The 18,296-nt window shown below is 42.4% G+C and overlaps 1 protein-coding gene across 2 annotated transcripts in view; it reads right to left on the reverse strand.

Annotated features, from left to right (window-relative positions):
- Positions 1-18,296, reverse strand: part of LOC114707476 (nesprin-1) — a 280,202-nt gene that overhangs the window by 31,179 nt on the left and 230,727 nt on the right. The window contains exons 56-62 of one of the 2 annotated variants that reach the window (XM_028890206.2): positions 16,989-17,345; positions 11,974-12,110; positions 11,274-11,451; positions 8,795-8,977; positions 3,564-3,707; positions 3,079-3,234; positions 939-1,103 (exon numbers count right to left, since the gene is read on the reverse strand). In XM_028890206.2, coding sequence (XP_028746039.2) covers positions 939-1,103; positions 3,079-3,234; positions 3,564-3,707; positions 8,795-8,977; positions 11,274-11,451; positions 11,974-12,110; positions 16,989-17,345 — 1,320 coding nt within the window. Of the gene's footprint in view, positions 1-938; positions 1,104-3,078; positions 3,235-3,563; positions 3,708-8,794; positions 8,978-11,273; positions 11,452-11,969; positions 12,111-16,988; positions 17,346-18,296 lie in introns of those variants that run through there. The other variant, XM_037200367.1, reaches the window with a different exon arrangement.

Here is an 18,296-nt window from a genome sequence, read left to right on the forward strand (position 1 = left end):
TCTGAGGCAGAGATGAATGAATGAAGATTAATCATTTTGATTGCAAATGCAAAATAGAATTAATATTTCAAAATGGGGGAAGAGTTGACTAAATGATACAGGCAGGAGAGTCAGTTGAATAAATAAATATTTCATCAAAATATTTCCTCAGAACATGTGTTTGTGATGGGATTTGAAGCTAGCTTCTTGACTAAAAACCGAGCAAATAACCACATTTGTGTCTTATTTTATTTTTTGTAGTGTTTGTGGATGAATGTGTCAGGGCTTAAAAGAATGGTGAATGCTTAGGGATGAGCATATTATGAAATCAGAAACTGTGGTGATATTTTCTTTGTGCTCTAACAAGTAAAGCTTGTCTGGGGATCAGCGGATGAAGCCAGCCACTATATTAAATATAGAGGTCAGGCAGTGGTAACCCATGCCTTTTACCCTAGCATTCGGGAGGCAGAGAGCCATCTGGATCTCTGTGAGTTCAAGGCCACAGTGGGAGCAGAGCCAGACCTGGTGACACACGCCTTTAATCCTAGCACTAGTTAACCATAGAGGTCTGGAGGTCTGTACAGACAGACAGGAAGTGATAGAGCTGGACGGTAAGAGGAAATTATACAGCTGGATGGAGAGAGGAAGTAAGATAGCAGGGCACAGAAAGGTATATAAGGCATGAGTATGCAGGAAGTAGCTCTCTGGAGGCTGAGGATTTCCTAGTGGTTAAGAACTTGTGGCTGGTTCTACTCCTCTGATCTTTCAGCTTTCGCCCCAACATCTGGCTCCGAGTTTGTTTGTTTGTTTTTTTAATTAATAAAATCTTTTAAGGTTTGTGTTACATAAATACATCCACAGAGCATCCAGAATGCTCTTGAGGACAGACTGCCTAGTCATACCAGGCCAATCGAGACTTGAGAAAAGACAACGTGTGAGAGGCCTCTCAGTATACACACCTCCAGCTTGAGCATTCTACCATCCAGCACACTCTTGTCGGATGTGGGGAGGCAGTACGAATCCAGCATGTGAACGGCGTCTGTCATCCAGTCCTGCAACTCTTTAATGCCCAGTGAGAACTGACTGTGCTCAGCAACAATTCTGTCCAGCCTGGACACTTTCTCCTGGAAATGACAGAGATGGTTTTTTAGCTGTCAGCTCCACAGACTTCACAGCCCATAGCCACTCGCACTGGAAACAAGCACTTCATCAGAAACTATCACAGTCAGTCCCAGAGGCTGCCCAGAAAAGGTTCGAGCCTGGCCTTCCTGCATGACGTATGAGCCATACTTTCCTAAGCAGAGAAGAATTTGTAACATAACCAGGTCAAAAGACATGACAGCCGAGATTCACTGCCCTAAACAGATGTACTTATGAGAGTCAAGATTTATGTTTATTTAGTAGAATTTCTTCCTGATATCGATTGGCATTCAATTCAAAGTCACCTTTAGCCTTCACATGTTATATTTGGTTCAACTGAGACCTACATTGTAGACATCATCTTAAAAAATAGCATATTAAAAAATCTGAGATTTTGTAATAGTTCTAGATTACATGCATATAATACATGTATATTTAGTTGAAAGATAGTTTGCATAGATGTAGAAGAGAGCGTGAGACCTCAGTACATGTGTAGAGGACATAATGCATACACTTGCATGTTTAATGACAAGAAAACCTATGTGGTTTTTCTTACTGGCTCACTTCAGGTCATAGCCAGCAAGGTGGATGAAGACTTTATGTAACATTCAAGCCCTTGAAGCATTAAAATATCTCTTGCTCTTTAATGTCTAAGCAAATGTAAATGGTTTTGCTTGGGAAAGATTTCTTTTGTTTTTGTATTTTTGTATTTTATTTTAACTCATTTTATTTTGGAGATGTGCTCATGCGGCCCAGCCTGGTATTGACAGCACAGCCTAAACTGGCTTTGAACTTGGGGCAATCCCCCTGCTGTTGCTTCCTGAGTCCTGGGAGTCCAGATGCACACAAACACACCAGTTGCAAAAAGCGGTTCTTAATTCATTCTAACAGTAGGTATGTGCCAGATTTTCTAAAGTTCCATGAAAGCAGCCTTTTCATCAAACAACTGTGGGCACAAATGGAGACAGTTCACAACATGACAGTGTGAAGACCCGGATTAGCAGATTGGAAGTAACTTCGCTGTAAAATGGGTGAGGCCACATAAAGGGCTAATTATGATAGCGTCCCAAATGCTAACATCTGAAAATTTTAAAACAGAAAGCACACATTATAGTTTGTGCAAGCTTGAAAAGGACTGCCCCATTCACAGGGTCTGTACCATTCTAATGGGATTCATTCAGTGAGGTCTTGTGTGTGCCCTCTACTTTATTCTAAAATCCTTGACAGATTTGTTCAGTTAGACTAGTCATTGCCAATTCCAAACTATACTTTAGACTCTTAGCCGAAACTATCAATTAACACATCTTCATCTACTACAAAATGTGTATACAGAAGCTAGATGACATTTTTAAAATTCCCCTAGACTTATTCTGTGGCTCCCAATACATATTAAACTGCTTTTGGGATCATGTTTTCTAGTGTAATTTCACCTGATAGTCTTCAGCACAGGGACTCTGAATTTTGCTTTAGAGTTATGTATTGAGCCTTTGGGATCAAAGTGCCATGGAACACATCATCTTATTAATGACAGAGATTGGCAGTGTATTCTGTCTTTGCCACATCCCTCGCTGACTTCAGAGAACCACATTAAGAACTATGGTAAAAGTGGCCGGGCGGTGGTGGCGCACGCCTTTAATCCCAGCACTTGGGAGGCAGAGGCAGGCGGATCTCTGTGAGTTCGAGGCCAGCCTGGTCTCCAAAGCGAGTTCCAGGAAAGGCACAAAGCTACACAGAGAAACCCTGTCTCGAAAAACAAAAAAACAAAACAAAACAAAAAGAACTAGGGTAAAAGTGACGAATCTGGTTTCAAGATGAGGGAGATGTCATGGTTACATGCCATAAGGTTGACCTGGAGACATCACTCTGTGGGAGCGTCAGGATGGACCCCGCATGACCTTTGGGCATTGGAGTTTTGCGACATCAGTATCACACTCACACACAGCACATGCCAGGCGTTACCTTGGTTACATTGCTTAGCGCTAGATACTGAGAAGACAGCTGCGACACTCTGTGCACAAAGCTCTTGCTGGCAGCTTGTCCTTCCCACAGCTGCCGAGCTTTCTCCTTCAGCCTGTGGAGCTGAGGTTCGTAGCACTGAATCTCCTCAAGGACAGACTGGAAAGCATAAGCGAGTTACCATTCAGAGGCTGGGACAAGCACGGAACAAAGCTTGGGCCCACGGAACACGGAAATAAACATCGACAAGCAACTGGAGTCCCCTAAAGACTGCATTGTTTTCAAGCTACACACAGTGGAATGTTACAGGGAGAACACAAACCACGTCTCAGAGGAGAGACGGAAAACATTAATTCTGTCAGAACAAGGAGAAGGCACACGGCATCCCAAGGTGGTGTCAGCTAAGACCGGGGCACCCAGCATGCATCTGGCCACAGAGTGGAGCGAGGAGGGAGTGAAGACGAGGCCAGTTGGCCAGGCCCCATCACCTGGAGTTTCTGCTGCTCTCTCCTCTTGGCGGGCAGGTCGTAGAGGCAATTGCTGCTCTCCTGTACCAACCTCTCGGTTTTACTCAGCCAGTTTTGCACGGGTTCTGCGCTGACTTCAAAGTCTTTCATCTGGATCTTTAGGTTCTGCAAGGGTTTAGATAATATCAGAGGTGAATGAGCAAACCCAAACCCCACGGGGCTGACTGCCCTCTCAGTGAGGACTCTCTACAAAAGTGTAGGGAAGTGAACTTCATTCGCAGGACCAATGTACAACAAACAAACAAAGCTGGCGCGTGGGCATGGTTTGTAATCCCAGAATGGAGGAGGTCAATACAGAAGGATCTCTGGAGACTAGCAGACTCTAAGGCATCTAGGCACAGAAAGAGACCCAATTTTTAAAAGGAGGTTGAGTTTGATTGAAGAAGATATTTGGTATCAATCTATGACCTACACACATGTGCTTGCATGTGTGTGAGCACACACACACAGAGACAAGGACACACAGAGACAGACAGAAAGAGAGACATAGACAGAGAAAAAAGAGAGACAGAGAAGCAGAGAAAGAGAGGGAGAGAGGGAGAGGCAGGCAGAGAGGGAAAATGAGAGAGAGAGAGAGAGAGAGAGAGAGAGAGAGAGAGAGAGAGAGAGAGAGAGAGAGAAAGACAGAGAGAAAGAGAGAGAGAAAGAGACAGACAGACACAGACACACACAGACACAGACACACACACACACACACACACAGAGAGATTCAAAGTCCTTCACTTGGCTTATTTATCCAGTGCTTACTCATGTGGTCCAGCTGCTTCTCTCCTTGTGTCTACCTCTTCCCAGTCTAGAACATTTCATCTGTCACCTTAGCACCTATATGACTTTGAAACATCCTTTAAGAATGCTTATACCTTTATTTTTCAAACTACAAGCATTGTCTTTAATTCTCTAGCTCTTCTAAGAGAGTATGACTTTTTTCAATTTCTAGTCATTTGCTCTTTAAACCACAGGATTTATCATAGGCAGGGTTGGGCTGTACATTTCCATGTGATGCAGCCATGCCTGGCCTCTACCCCGAGACTATAGGTTCCAGGATGGAAGGGCCCATGTCTCGTGCTTACTGGGATACATCATCTTTCTTTATGGAATAACCCAACATTGGTAAGGATTGATTAATGATAGGACAAAAAGCACTATATATAAATACACACCTATACAATTTATGTGTTTATTAAGCTTTCTCTGCTTGTGAATATTTGTGTGTGTGCACAGGTATGTGAGGGTACACATGTGCATGAATGTGTTCCTATGAGGTCAACACCTTGGGAACTTTTTCTGTGATTACTTTCTACCTTAATTTTTATTATATATTTTTTAAAGATTTATTTTACTTTTAGTTGTGTGTGTGTGTGTGTGCATGTGGGTGCAGGCATTTGTGGTGGCAAGAGGGAGTTAGATCCCCTGTAGCTGAAGTTACAAGTGGTTGTGAGCCTCCTGGTATGGGAGGTGTGAACTGAACTCAGGTCCTCTGCAAGAGCAATGTGTGCTCTTAACCACTGACTATTTTTCCAGCCCCCCCCTCACCTTATTTGTTTTGAGGTAGGGTCTCTCATTGAGAGAGCTCACTTAGAGCTCACTAATTTGGCTAGACTGGCCAGCCAGTGAGGCCCAAGGACACTTTTGTTCCCACTGCCTTGGTTCTAGGCTTTTATGGGGGTGATAGGAATTGAATTTAGGTTCTTCTGCCTATGCAGCAAGCACGTGACCAACTGAGGCATCTTCCCAACTCCTCATTTATTTTACTTTGAAGACATACTCATTAAGAAATGATAAGAACTGGCCGGACGGTGGTGGCACATGCCTTTAATCCCAGCACTCGAGAGGCAGAGGCAGGTGGATCTCTGTGAGTTCGAGGCCAGCCTGGGCTACCAAGTGAGTTCCAGGAAAGGCACAAAGCTACACAGAGAAACCCTGTCTTGAAAAACCAAAAAAAAAAAAAAAAAAAAAAAAAGAAAAGAAAAGAAAAAGAAATGATAAGAACTGTGTGCTTATCACATAAGGGTAGTATAAATATTAATCCTTTCATAGACTCTATAGATAACACATTAAAAGCATGCTGATAATGTGTTACACATTTCACTACGGAAAAGGAATCTACTTTTTTATGAAGTTCTAGATTCATATGAGTTTGAATTCATATGAATTTGTTATTAAACTTGCAATATGGACCAAGAAAAGAATTTAGGTAGTTTTAGTAAAGCACCAGGTCCATAAAATGTTAGCTGGAAAACTGAAGTATGAGGAATGCAGAACCTATTAGACACTGCCTCAAAGCTCTCACTGTATTTGGTCCAGGGTGTCTAGAGCATTGGCTACTTGATAATGTTTTCCAAAGGGAGATGAGTTAGCTACAGGCATGCACCAGAGAGTTTAAAACACCCCACAGAGGCAAGATTATTAAGGATGACTCCCGATAAACTGTAAGGTTCATCAGAGCAGAGGATGTGTCCTGTTTTAGTCCCTGCTGCATCCCAGAGTCTAGACTAATCCTTGCCAAATACTAACGGCATAACTGAAAGCATCTGGTGGTCCAAGGCATGTCCGTCTTTCTCTTATTGCTGTTTCATGGAGCAGCTAAACATGGAAAACTAGATGACCATGACCAAAAACCACAGGTTTGCGAATATCTCAGGGAGCACAGAAGAAAGCTGGGTGCTTCATCTGTGCGCAGTGACTGCTGTGTGCAAAGCTCTCAAACTTTGAGTCAGTGTAAAAGTATCCAGGAGTCACTGAAGCACAGTGCTGGGTTTGAGTCTCCATCACTCACCAGCTGTGCGAATTTGGCAGATTTTTAGCAATCCTGTACCTTTGTCTGCTTCCCCCCCCTTTCCTTCCCTTCATTCCTTCTCTACCTACCTTCTTTCCCCTTTCTTCTTTCTTTAAATTATTTATTTACTTATTTTGACAGGGTCTCACTATATAATCCAGGAGGGCCTCAGATTCACCATGTAGCCCAGGCTAGCTTCAAACTCCTAATCATCCTGCCCCCATCTCTTTGTATGACAGTTTTGTACCATTGAGCATGGTTCCTTTATTTCTTCATCCACATGACAAAAACAAATGATTTATAGTGACCTACAGTGGCTCTGAGCGTTGAATGTACTGGTGTATGGAATTGCCCACAAGTGCCAGGCACAGGTGGATGTTTACTATCACTGGCTTCTCAGTTCTGTCTTTTCTGACCCTCATGCTGCTGTTTAACTGCTGCATCCCTGACCGTTAGCCACAGACCACCTTCCAGGTACACAAAATGGAGTGTGGAGAAAATTGATTCAATCATTCCATTCCCCAAGACCATACTTCACAACATATTTGTATCTCTGTTCATATTCCAGTTAATAGCCTCCTCATTCACACCTTCTTCCAGATGAGAAACTGAAGGATCAAACTTATCTTGAGCACCACCCCATATGGCTAATTGCCAAACCCTGTTGTGTTTTGTCTTAGAGATGAATCATCTGCACTACTATTACTGCCATTTAGACCCTCCCATTCATCGGTACCACTATAACAAGTTTCCTCTGCTTTCCTGGCTGTATATGATTCCCCATTTTTGTTTACACTACAGTCAGGAAGTGGACATGTTATCTCCAGCTTTAAGGCCTGCAAATTCCTCATTCAGTCTGCCTCAAGGCATCTTGAGTGAAGGAATGAGTCCTAGTGCCCTAAGTACCCACTGTATGCAATGAGTTCTGTCCTCTGCATCTGTGATAGTTCATGATAGGTTCTATCCCGGGAAAACTGTGTCATGGGTTCCTAAGAGGGAAACTGGTTGAGATTCAAGGTCAAATTACATGACACCAAGACATTTTACTATATGGTCCTAATCTGTGTCTCCAGTTACCTCTATGGTTCTTCTGCCTAAACTTTGTGTCTGCATCAAATTTCTCACATTTTTCACTTCTTAACATCATTAATAACTTCCTGGGCCCATGAACTCAATTCCTTCTATGAGAAATGTGTGTCAATCTTGGAAAATTTGAAGGGCACATGTCCTTCAGGGTACAGTTTAAATGTCACTTCTCTGGACACCTTCTTTGACTTCTCCAAATAGAGTCACTACATCATTCTGAGTCTCCATGCCTTACTCCAAATATTCCTGTGTTATGGTCATCTCTATTCTGGAAACAAAGAAAAGACTTTCCCTCTTCTATCCTCTCATGCTTTCCTATTATCAAAAGGTATGTATACTACATGTTATTCCTACTAGGAAAAGAGGGAGGGGTGGGATTGGGTCAAATAGAAGAATTCTACCTGCCATGCAGACAAGGCAGATTAACAAAGCTGGCAATCCCTGACCTCCCCTGTTCTCGGGCACTGTTGGAGTAAGATGATCTTGGCGTGAGAGCCAGATTCACTACACAGCTCTTGCTTTGAAGGCCACAAGGAGTTAATGACTTTTACAGGGTCACAGGTAATTTCCAGGCACTGCATGGTTGCCCCTATGTTTAGTGGAGGATGCTTGCCACGAACAACAGCTAATTACAAGGGAGAACTCAAAGCTCATAGCTTAAGAAAGAACCAAGAAAGCCTGTTTTCTCTTCCCGATGGGAATTCCCTATTACAGTCTCTTTCCTGTCTTGTATTTATTGTGCCAATCATCAAATTAAGGATCTATTTTGCCAGGAAATGTTTTCAAGGGTAAGACACCTTCCATACATCTGAGAGAAGAGTTAATACAAAGAATAAATGATCTCAGAAGAAAAGACATTCTGCATTGTGGTAGAAATGATGATATAATATTAGTAAGTTGTCTTTGTAGGAAATGAAATCACATGAAGGTTGTCTTCCTTCATACTTAACACCCCAAACCTGATGCTAGTGGGTGTCATATGAACTCTGAGCCAATATTTTGTAGCCTTGCAGGACTTTTTATCTTGATTCTAGAATAATTGCCCAAACTGCAGCATTTCAAATGCAAGATTAAACGTGATGCTCAGATGTGCAGTTGGCTGTTCCTGCAGGGGGTGTGCATGGATGAGTCCATGTGCAAGAAGTTGTCTAATCCTTCAGGACTACTCAGGCTTCCAGCACCAGGCCCATCTTTCGTTGTCTGGCTGCCTGTTCCTATGCAAAACGGGATGACCAGAATGCTCGAAAATCCCGTGGTGCGTTGAAACCACTTTACCCATCCCCATCACCGAACCCCACAGAGCATGCCCAGGGTGGTGCCTGTGCCATACCTCTAAGGCGGATTCCTTCTGGTGGAGATTTGCATGAAAATTTTTCCAATCCTCTTTTGCGGTTATAACTTTGGCCTGGATGCCTTCTGCTTTCTCTTTGGTCAGCAGCGAGCTCAGGAGCTCCCCTTTGGACAGCATTGTGTTTAGCTTATGCTGCCCATGTTCACTCTCTGACAGAAACTCCTATAAGAAAAACATAAAATTAGGTACCTTAAGACACGCAATGTGTTAATATCCTTTGCTTTTCCCTGTATGTCTCAGTGAAATCAAGCAAAACAAATGACTATTTTATTGCCTCAGTTAAATGACCTGGGTTTTCCTTTAGCAATCCAGTTGTGAAATATTTCGTTTCCTAATATAAATTCTCAATGGACCGCAAAACATTGGGAGGTATTTTATGAACTGTTATCAACTTGTTTAAAAAATAAACAGGAGAAGTAATGAGGATGAAGAGACAATAACTGTTATAAAATAATCTCTGGCTAAGTTTAGTTTAGAAAAATAAATGCCACATGGTTCTGTATAATTGGTGGAGTTGTATGATATCTTTGGCCCTGAGCAGCCTAGCTGCCAAAGAAAGAATAAACACAAGCAGGTCCATGACCTATAGAGCTCGTATGATAAAATCAATCTACTTAGGCAGAGCAACTTTCCTATTGGAAAATGACAGGAAAGCTTTGATGGGGCGGGGGTCCATAAAGTGGATGCTATCAGATGAAATAGGGGACATTGTTGTCAGTAGTTTATATAAAAAAAATAGTAACAGGGTATTTTATAGGGTTGTTCTTATGAAGCACAAGTTCATGACATAATGGAAACATGAAGTGTGGTCACACTGTGTAGCTTCCCCAACACTTGAGTTTATCCAGAGGTTAAGTTTCTCTCTTGATAAGTAAGTATATTCTCTGGGTCAGAGTCGATGCCAATTATTATTCCCAGACATTAGAGAAGAAACAAAATGAATAAGCAGCTAAAGTTTATCCTTTCTGTGAAGAAACATAAACATAGAGACTCTATGCTTTGGACTTTAGTGAAAGCACATTGGTTTAGTTTGAGGGGGTGAGTTGTCCCGCATGGATTCATGTGTTCAAATCTTGGTCTCTATGTGGTGATGCTTAAAAGGAGGGATCTGATGGGTGGTCCTGTTGCAGTTAGAGCCAGACCCTTGAGAGAGCTAAAATAAACACGTACATTCAATTTTTTACTTATTTGTTGTGTTTTCATGTGCATGCGGGAACTGGTTCTCTTCTCCCTCCATGTGGGGTTCCAGGGATTGAACTCAGGTCTTCAGGCTTGGCAGAGAGCACTTTTACTGGCTGAGCCACCTCCTTGGGCTGGAGAGAATTCTAAGGAAACAAGCTGGCCACTTCCTAGTATCATTTGCTTCCTGTCTGATGTGGCCCTGTCCTTCTGCTGGCAGGTCTATATGCCGTGATAGAATCCCAGCCTTAGAGCTCAACTGATTCCAGAGTTGTTTCCTCAGCCTTCAGGATGGTGAGCTAAATCAACTTGTTTACTCTGTAAAGTAGCTATACAATCATGCAAAATGGACCAAGACAGGACTTTATCAAGACATCTCTTGTGATGGATGGCTACTTCCTATGAGCCACTGGGCTAGGAGTCACAGAAAAGGCTGTTGTCAAAAACAGAACTGGGTTTCATAATCGCAAATAAACTGGTGGTTGAATGTTTCCAGCTCTACTCCCTGGCCTAGAGGAATTTTAAAAGCCCCACATTTCCAAACGAAATCTGTCTTGTTACATCATGAACCGAGATTCAAAAAAGTGAACTAGGTAGAAATAAACACCATGATTTCAGAGCCTGTGTCTAGTAGATGGGGTTCTCACATGGGCCCTTCCTTATTCATAGTTGCCTGTAGTCATACGTTTTCCAGCAAGTAATTCAAATTCTCCAAGTATTGGCTCAAGATGGCTGGTATGAAAAGTAACTGGCCACATATGACACATCTATGAAAAACCAAGGTCACTACAGTGTCTAGAAGTGTGGCAGCTGAAATGGCACTATGGAGTTGTAGTTAGCTGAGGGAAATACTCCCATAAAATCAACCAAACATGCAAACACCACATGGGGCTGCAGCTCTGGTTGCCTCAGACACAAGCCTTCGACCTCACTGAGATACCTTTATCCTACTGGCAGGCTGAGAGCAAATTATTACACACAATATTACCTCATGGTTGGGGTGTAAATTAAATGAAAGAGGACCCTCAGAGTGCTCAGGTGCAGTGTTATTACGTTCAAGGAACTCTTATTGTTTTCCAAGTCTTTATTAAAACATAAAATAGCGTAAGGCTATGTATAGGAGTGGGCTAGTTTTCCTTGAGTTGTTTCAAGGGTAGGTCTATCTGAAATCTCAATTTCTTAAACTAAACTTTAATCTACAGTGCTCTTACACAAAGACCCAGAGTGACATCTTAGTCTAACTCAGCATGGCTGTTGGCAGGATCAGCAGAGTTCTTACCTGGATTTTCTGAAGACTTGCAGAGACTTCACTAAGATTCTGAGGTAGATCGAAACACTTGGCCGTGGTGATTTTTGCGTTAACCAACCACTGCTGGAAGCCCCTGAAGGCCTTCTGAAATCTTTCTTGCAAAATCTGTTCTTTGTTCTGGCAGCCCTTGGATGCTTGCAAACAGAGACTGAAAGGGTGATTTGCAAATTTGATGACAGAAGAAAAGCAAAGAAGTTGATTCAGGTGATACCTGACAGAGTCCACAGTTCTCAGGAATGTGCAGTTCGCTGATTTGTTTCTCTGTTTCACTCTTAGTTGATATTATCACTGAAATCACACTATAAACACATTCTAACTTCTTTAATTATTTTTGCACTGGGTCTCACTATGTCACACAAGCTGTTCTCCATCTATGAGCTTAGATAGCCCTCCACATAAGCCTCCTGAGAAGTTAGAACCGCGGACAACCAATCCATGCTCAGCTTAGCTCCTACTTTGTATTTTGAATATTTTGAAGCCAGATAGAGTTTGTTTGTTTGTTTGTTTGTTTATTTATTTATTTATTTATTTATTTATTTATTTATTTATTTTCCTGGAATCCTACCTACAACTGAGATGGAAGGAAGGGCGTCTTGGCTACATACCAAGATTCTGTCATAAAGAAAATACCAATGAAATTATTTTGAACAGTGGGACAGTTCATGCTTACCAGTTGTATTCCTTAATTAAGCTGGAGACTTTCCCACTGTATGGACTCAGGTCCCTGGAAAACCGGCAAAGTTCATTCAACTGAGACTTGAGATCCTCTGTCATAGGCTCTGCCTTTTGTAGAGCATCCAGGATCTCCTAATAGAGAAATACAAGACAAGTACTGAACCGGGAGACTTCCGTATCTTCACACTCTACATGCGTACACTGTAAGTTATTAGTGAGGGGCAAACCAACCCAGTGAACTCAGTAATGGGACAAGGTCTATTTTCAGGTTTTTGTATAGCCCCCGATGGCATGTGGGTCATCTGTATCTACTTTTGGCCATGGAGAGACACTCCTGCATCAAGTATAAAGTAGTTAAATGATTGAATCATCAATGAGTTAAAGTAAGAACAAAGAGAAAATACCCTACATTGTTTAGAAATTGGTCCAACTAGACTATTTGGAAAGTGTCTATCTATCATTTAAGACATAAAAAGATCATTTAAATAAAAAGTAACATATTTTTACTTATAATATGTATTCCAATGGATTTTATGTAGCATTTCCAGTGAACACTGATATTAACAACTTCTTATAACCCATGGGTCTTAATTTACCTACTTGATTATATACTTCATGGTTTCTTTCATGTAATCATTAAATCTTTGCTAATGTCCAGTATGACATTTGAGGACTCCCACTACCCCATGAATAAAGGTATCATTCTCTTTCTGGAAGAGCTCATAACTTAACCGATGAACAATATACAAATAATCATGACACTAGACATATTTAAACCAAAATGAAACCCTAGGACTGAGGAGCACAATTCTGAAATCAAAGCCATGGTCAACTGGGCTTTGTAATTAGAACGTTCCTCTTATATGACTAATGTCAAGGGACAAATGAGACCCTGCATGGCCAAGTCCTTAGCACAATGCCTGCTACACTCCTCAATGCCTACTTTGTAAAATTAGAAGAGGAATAACAGTCAAACACATAATGAAACTGTGTCAATAGTGTTACCAGAAGAAAGTAAATTTATAAAAAAAAATGCATGCACGTGTACAAATGTTTTAAACTGTGGAGAAAGGACAAGTAGATACGAAACTACTCCATCAGTGGCTGTTGCTGCTACTGTTGCTGTTCTCAGTGATTTACGGAGAGATGGCCCACAGCCCTCCTCAACACACCAAGTCGTCTTGTGTTGTTGTACTATAAATGATGTCACTATCCTCGGGTTGCTGTCAATCAGAGGACTTGGCAGCACGCTGTGGCATGTAGTTATTTCCTCTGAATTCAAACTGTCCTTCCTGGAGGGAGGGGAAGCTTCAGAAGATGCAGAAACCTCACAAAACTTAAAGTGATGAGGATTCCAAGTCCCCACCCACCCCCAAGGTTATCCAAGCCGTGACTGAGTGCTGGGAGAGGAGATGATGGCCAGGGGAGCTGTCTGCAAGTCCAGCAGAGAGTTCTATGGCTGCAGCTTTCATGAGTGAGATGCAACGCTAGGGGAGGTTTTCAGTGATGCAGCTGCTTCTGAGGTATCCATGTGAAGAGCCCCACACTATTCACTGGCTCACCAAGCTACGCTTAGTGTATCTTTCTTCAGTGTATCATCTGTGATGTATTTGGGATGAATGAATGTCTGCTCACATCTCCCCGGGAAGTCACGTGACACACTCACTTGTTCCCCTCTCACTTCATGCAGAGACACCCAAGCTTCATCTATTCTAAGTCACAGCTCTTTTAATCACGTGCCTCCTCGCCTCCTCACATTCTTTCTCCTGGCCCCCACTTACGTCCTATAATTTCCTAGAATGGCACAGGGCTCTTAAGTGACTCCTGTTCTATTCTCCTTCCCTACATTTCTCCTTCCTTGGGGTTATTCCTCTGCTTTACGTATCTGATCAAGTTGTAATCACCTCCCCACCCCCACCCCTCTGCAGGATTCTGCTCTACCACTGGTCCTTCAAGGGATTCTCTGTGGTTCTCCCAACTTCCTGGGGATGCTTATGTGAGGATGCTGTGCCAGCTAGTTTTATGTCAATGCGACACAAGCTAGAGTCATTTGGGAAGAGGAAACCTCATTGAATCAATCAATACCCCCACAAGACTGGCTTTGTAGGCAAGCCTGTGGTACATTTTCTTTTTTCTGATTGATGATTGATGTGGGTCAGTCCAACTCGCTGGGGAGGTATCATTTCTGGGAAGGTGGTTCTGGGTGCCATAAGAAAGCAGGCTGGGCAAGCTATGAAGAGCAATCCCGTACAGCGGCTCCCCTTCACGAGCTCCTGCCCTGACCTCCCTCAGTGATGGAGTGCAGCCTGAAAGTTGTAAACGGAAATCAAACCCTTCTACCCCCAAGTTGTTTTGGTCATTGTTTTCTCACGGCAGTTGAAACCCTAACTAGGACAGATGTACAGCAGCATGTCTGGAGCATTTGTCATGAGGACTGTCTCTACCTGTTTCGTACTTCTCTGTCCGCACAGATTATGATCTTGAAGTCAGGGGTGGGGTTCTCGGAATGTCCATGGAAAGTAGCTCAATGTCTGAACCAGAGGCTCTAAAACATGCCTTGGCTTTTTTCTTTCCTTTCCATCCCCTTTCATTTTCTTTTATTCTCTCCATTTCCTTTCTTGTGGCGCTAGGGATAGAATCCTGGGTTTCACAGCAAGCCACAGAAACATTCTTTCGCTGACCTGTATCCCAAAGCCCTCTTTTATTTAGAAAAGTCATAGAAAACAACCATACAGTTTCTCTCTGAAACTCTAAACACTAACCCCAAAATAGCCATTTTATTTTCTTACCATATTGAATATTTTAAAAGGAAATATCACGAGAAATGTAATTATCCACCAAAATTTTTTAAAAATGAGATTTAAGTAGGCCAAGTATAAATTAGGTGCATTAAAAACAAAATTTTTTTCAGTCAAAGTTTACATTTAAAAAACACATTCATGGGGCTGCAGAGATGGCTCCATGGTTAAGAGAGATTTTGACTTTCCCACGGAGTCCGAGTTGGGTTCCCAGCACCCACACTGAAGGACTCACAACTACTGATAACTCCAGCTGTAAGGGATCTGACCCCTCTTCTGTCTTGCATGGCACCTGCACACATATGTGCATACATACATGCACACACACATACACATAAATAAAAAAAATCAATCTTTAATGACTTCATCTTCAATCCAGATTTTAGTAGAACCTTGACTCTCACAAATACTGCATTGGCTCATATGCTTTTGGTTCCATCAAGCGCTGAAGGCATTCTTTTCTTTGTCCGGCTAAAGGAATAGCTACATCTCCAAACTAACGACCCCATAGTTTGAAAAGGAATTTTATAAATACAATCAACAGGATGTGTGGAGTGTTGTATTCCATAGCTGACGTCCACCGACCTTAAAAGGATTTCTTGATGACATAAGACAAACACTTACAATGGCCTCTAGTGCTCACTCTGATCGGCAGGAGTCATGAAGCCTTCCTAACAGCAAGATATTGCTGTCAGAGCCCAAGTCCATCTATTTTATGAACATTTTGTTGCACACTCATAGGGTTTGAAGTGTTATCTTAAATTTCAGAAAAAATTTCAGCATTAGACTATTGACTGTTTTCTTTGTTAGATGACTATGACTATTGAGAGGTAATGTCCTATTGTCCTCAGAATCTACAGCCCTAGAGTCAAATGTAGATGTGACAGAGGGACTTTCCATCATCCTGGACTCAGCACAATTGAAAACCTGTATTTCTGATTACATCAGCACGTGTATCCTTATTAACCCTCGTCCATTATCCAATAACAGTCCCAACATAGAAGAGGATCACTGAGGATAGTAACGTAATTCTAGCTACAACCAGACATTTCTTTAAAAGTCTTTTCACTCACATTAAGAGAATGGGAGAAAAGGGAAATAAAAAAGAACCGAAACACTGTGACTTATTATCATCATCATTATCATCATCAGACTCCATGGAACAGTTAGTTCCCAGCCTTTTTTGTCTCCACAGAATCAAGTGATTTTGATTTTGGCTTGATTCTGATGGTAAGCCTAAAGTCTGAGGAAAGCCTTAGGAAAACAATCCAAACAGCTGAGAAACATTCTCAGTAAAACAGCACCCGGCTAGTTACGCACTTTTATTTCACAGCGAACCACGCCTGCCCCCAAAAGTTGACTTAAACAAGACGGTGCTGGAAATACTCCATGACTTCCTAATGGGCTGGAGCTATTTCGAAATGATTATAACATAAATAGAAGCAGGGACGCTTACTTCACTAGACTTCCTTTTAAGGACAGCCGCGATTCTGAGCGTTATTATAAAGCAACAAATATTGAGAGGATTGCCAAGGCACCCAAGAGGACTCCAAGAAGGCAGAGATTGTTAAACTTCAGCTCATTCTCCCTTTCCTGCTTCCCTTTCTCACATTCTAAAAGAGGTAGAGGTTAAAAAAAAAAACTAGCCTGGAAGGCGACTAGTAAGCGTTAACGTGTATTAACAAGCTAACTCAAGTTCAGCTGTCAAAACCACAAAGAGGACAAACAGACCCAGTGAAAATCGCTAGTTGTGCTTCAGTGGATCGTCAAATGTGTCTTTCAAAGCTAAGACTTCAATCACTTCATTGTCTGAAAGAGTTAACTGGCAAGAAAGCGGCTATGACTCTCTGCCTATTTATGCCTCTGCCCACAGGCCATTTTCCAGGCTGAATGGCTGAATACAGTATTGCAAATTCTTACACCATCAGAAAGAAAGTTACATATCTCCACCAGAAATAATGCTCCCGATAGGATATAAGAGCACCGCCCATGTATGGTAACTTTTACCGAAGTTTGATTTAGAGAAGGAGGAGGAAAAAAGTTCACACTTGGCCAATCTATTAAATACTTTTTTGCTGCCTCTGAATGCTGCGTGTTCTTAGTTAGCATGGGCTTTTTTTTTTTTTTTTTTTTTTTTAAAGCAACCACAGAGCCAAAGACATGTTTAGCTTCTCCACCCCAGGGGTAAACAGGAAGGCAAAGGCCAACTTACATGTCCTTTGTGCCAACATTCCACTATCTCCTCATCCGTGTTCTTGCCTTCCAGGAGGGTGAGCTGCTGGGCCCAGGTTTTCAGAAGGGCGTTGAACTGCTCCAGGGCCTGCTCAAGCTGGGCCACCTGGCCAGAGAATTCCTGCTCTGAGAGGGCCATTTCGCTGACCAGGTTCTCCAGGCTGCTCTGTGCTTGGAAGAGGCTGTCTTCCCACTGCCTCCAGTCGGCGCGCAGGGCCTGCATCTCTGAGTTCAGAAGCTCACACCCACTGGCAGCTGTGTTCTGTTTCACTGCCGGGGCCAGCAGCTCCACTCTGCTGAGGCGGCCTGCACCGATCTCTCTGGAATCTATCAGCTCCTGTAATGGAATATCGCCATGGAAACCAAGGAGGCCCTTAGTCACTTGGGCTGCCAGTTTTCAAATGTGTGCAGAATGGGACTCGGTCCTGCTATGAAGTTTGAGGGAATGTGCCAAAGGGACCAGAGCTGTTGAGTCTACAATCGCCCACGTTGTATTAGAGGCGATCAGTATCATGAGTGCCTGACTTATTGCAAAATCACTCAGGGTGTCTCAGTGTCTTCACAGGCTGGACAGGCATGCTGAACGCAGGCAGTATTCAGATATGTGAAGTGTAGTAGTGACTTATTCGTCTGTGGTGTTCAGCTCCTCTAAACTAAAAAGAATCGCAGAGGACCTTATTTCCCTATATGTGGATGTACCAGGGAACTGTGTCCTGTTTGAGATCTCTATCTTAGTCCCATCATCTTCCATAGAAAGGTGACTTAAGTCACATTTCTTCCTGCTGGGAGTCAGGCTGACCCATGTCAAGAAGAGAACAAGCCCTCTTCAATCTCAGATATTCCTGTACCTAAGGAGGCATTTTTACGGCCACTGAAATGAATAATTCACAGACTGACTTAATTAACCGTTTAAAGCAAACTCCAGCCTGGGTTTGCTTATTGTTGTCACGTTTCCCTCAGAAAAAAAGAAACCTCACTAGAAATCTGACAATTCAGATACCACGATTAGCCTCGAGGCTCCCATGGAGAAAGGACTTTATGATGTAATTAGAATAATCATTGTGAAATAGGTGAGTCAAGGCATTTTCTCTTGGAAATTGATGCTTCTGATGACATTTTCCTTGCTAAAATAGTCATCTGGTACATACATATTTGTAACATGCATTGCTATAGCTAGATTTTGGTTGGTGTTAATGCACAAGTACGTGTTAACTCCTGAGTTATGTAGAATGAAAGGTGACTGTTGGAGACTAAAACAAGGAGAGGGAGGGAAGGAATGAACCAGACC

This window comes from Peromyscus leucopus, chromosome 8a (assembly GCF_004664715.2).
Source record: "Peromyscus leucopus breed LL Stock chromosome 8a, UCI_PerLeu_2.1, whole genome shotgun sequence".
NCBI lineage: Eukaryota > Metazoa > Chordata > Mammalia > Rodentia > Cricetidae > Peromyscus > Peromyscus leucopus.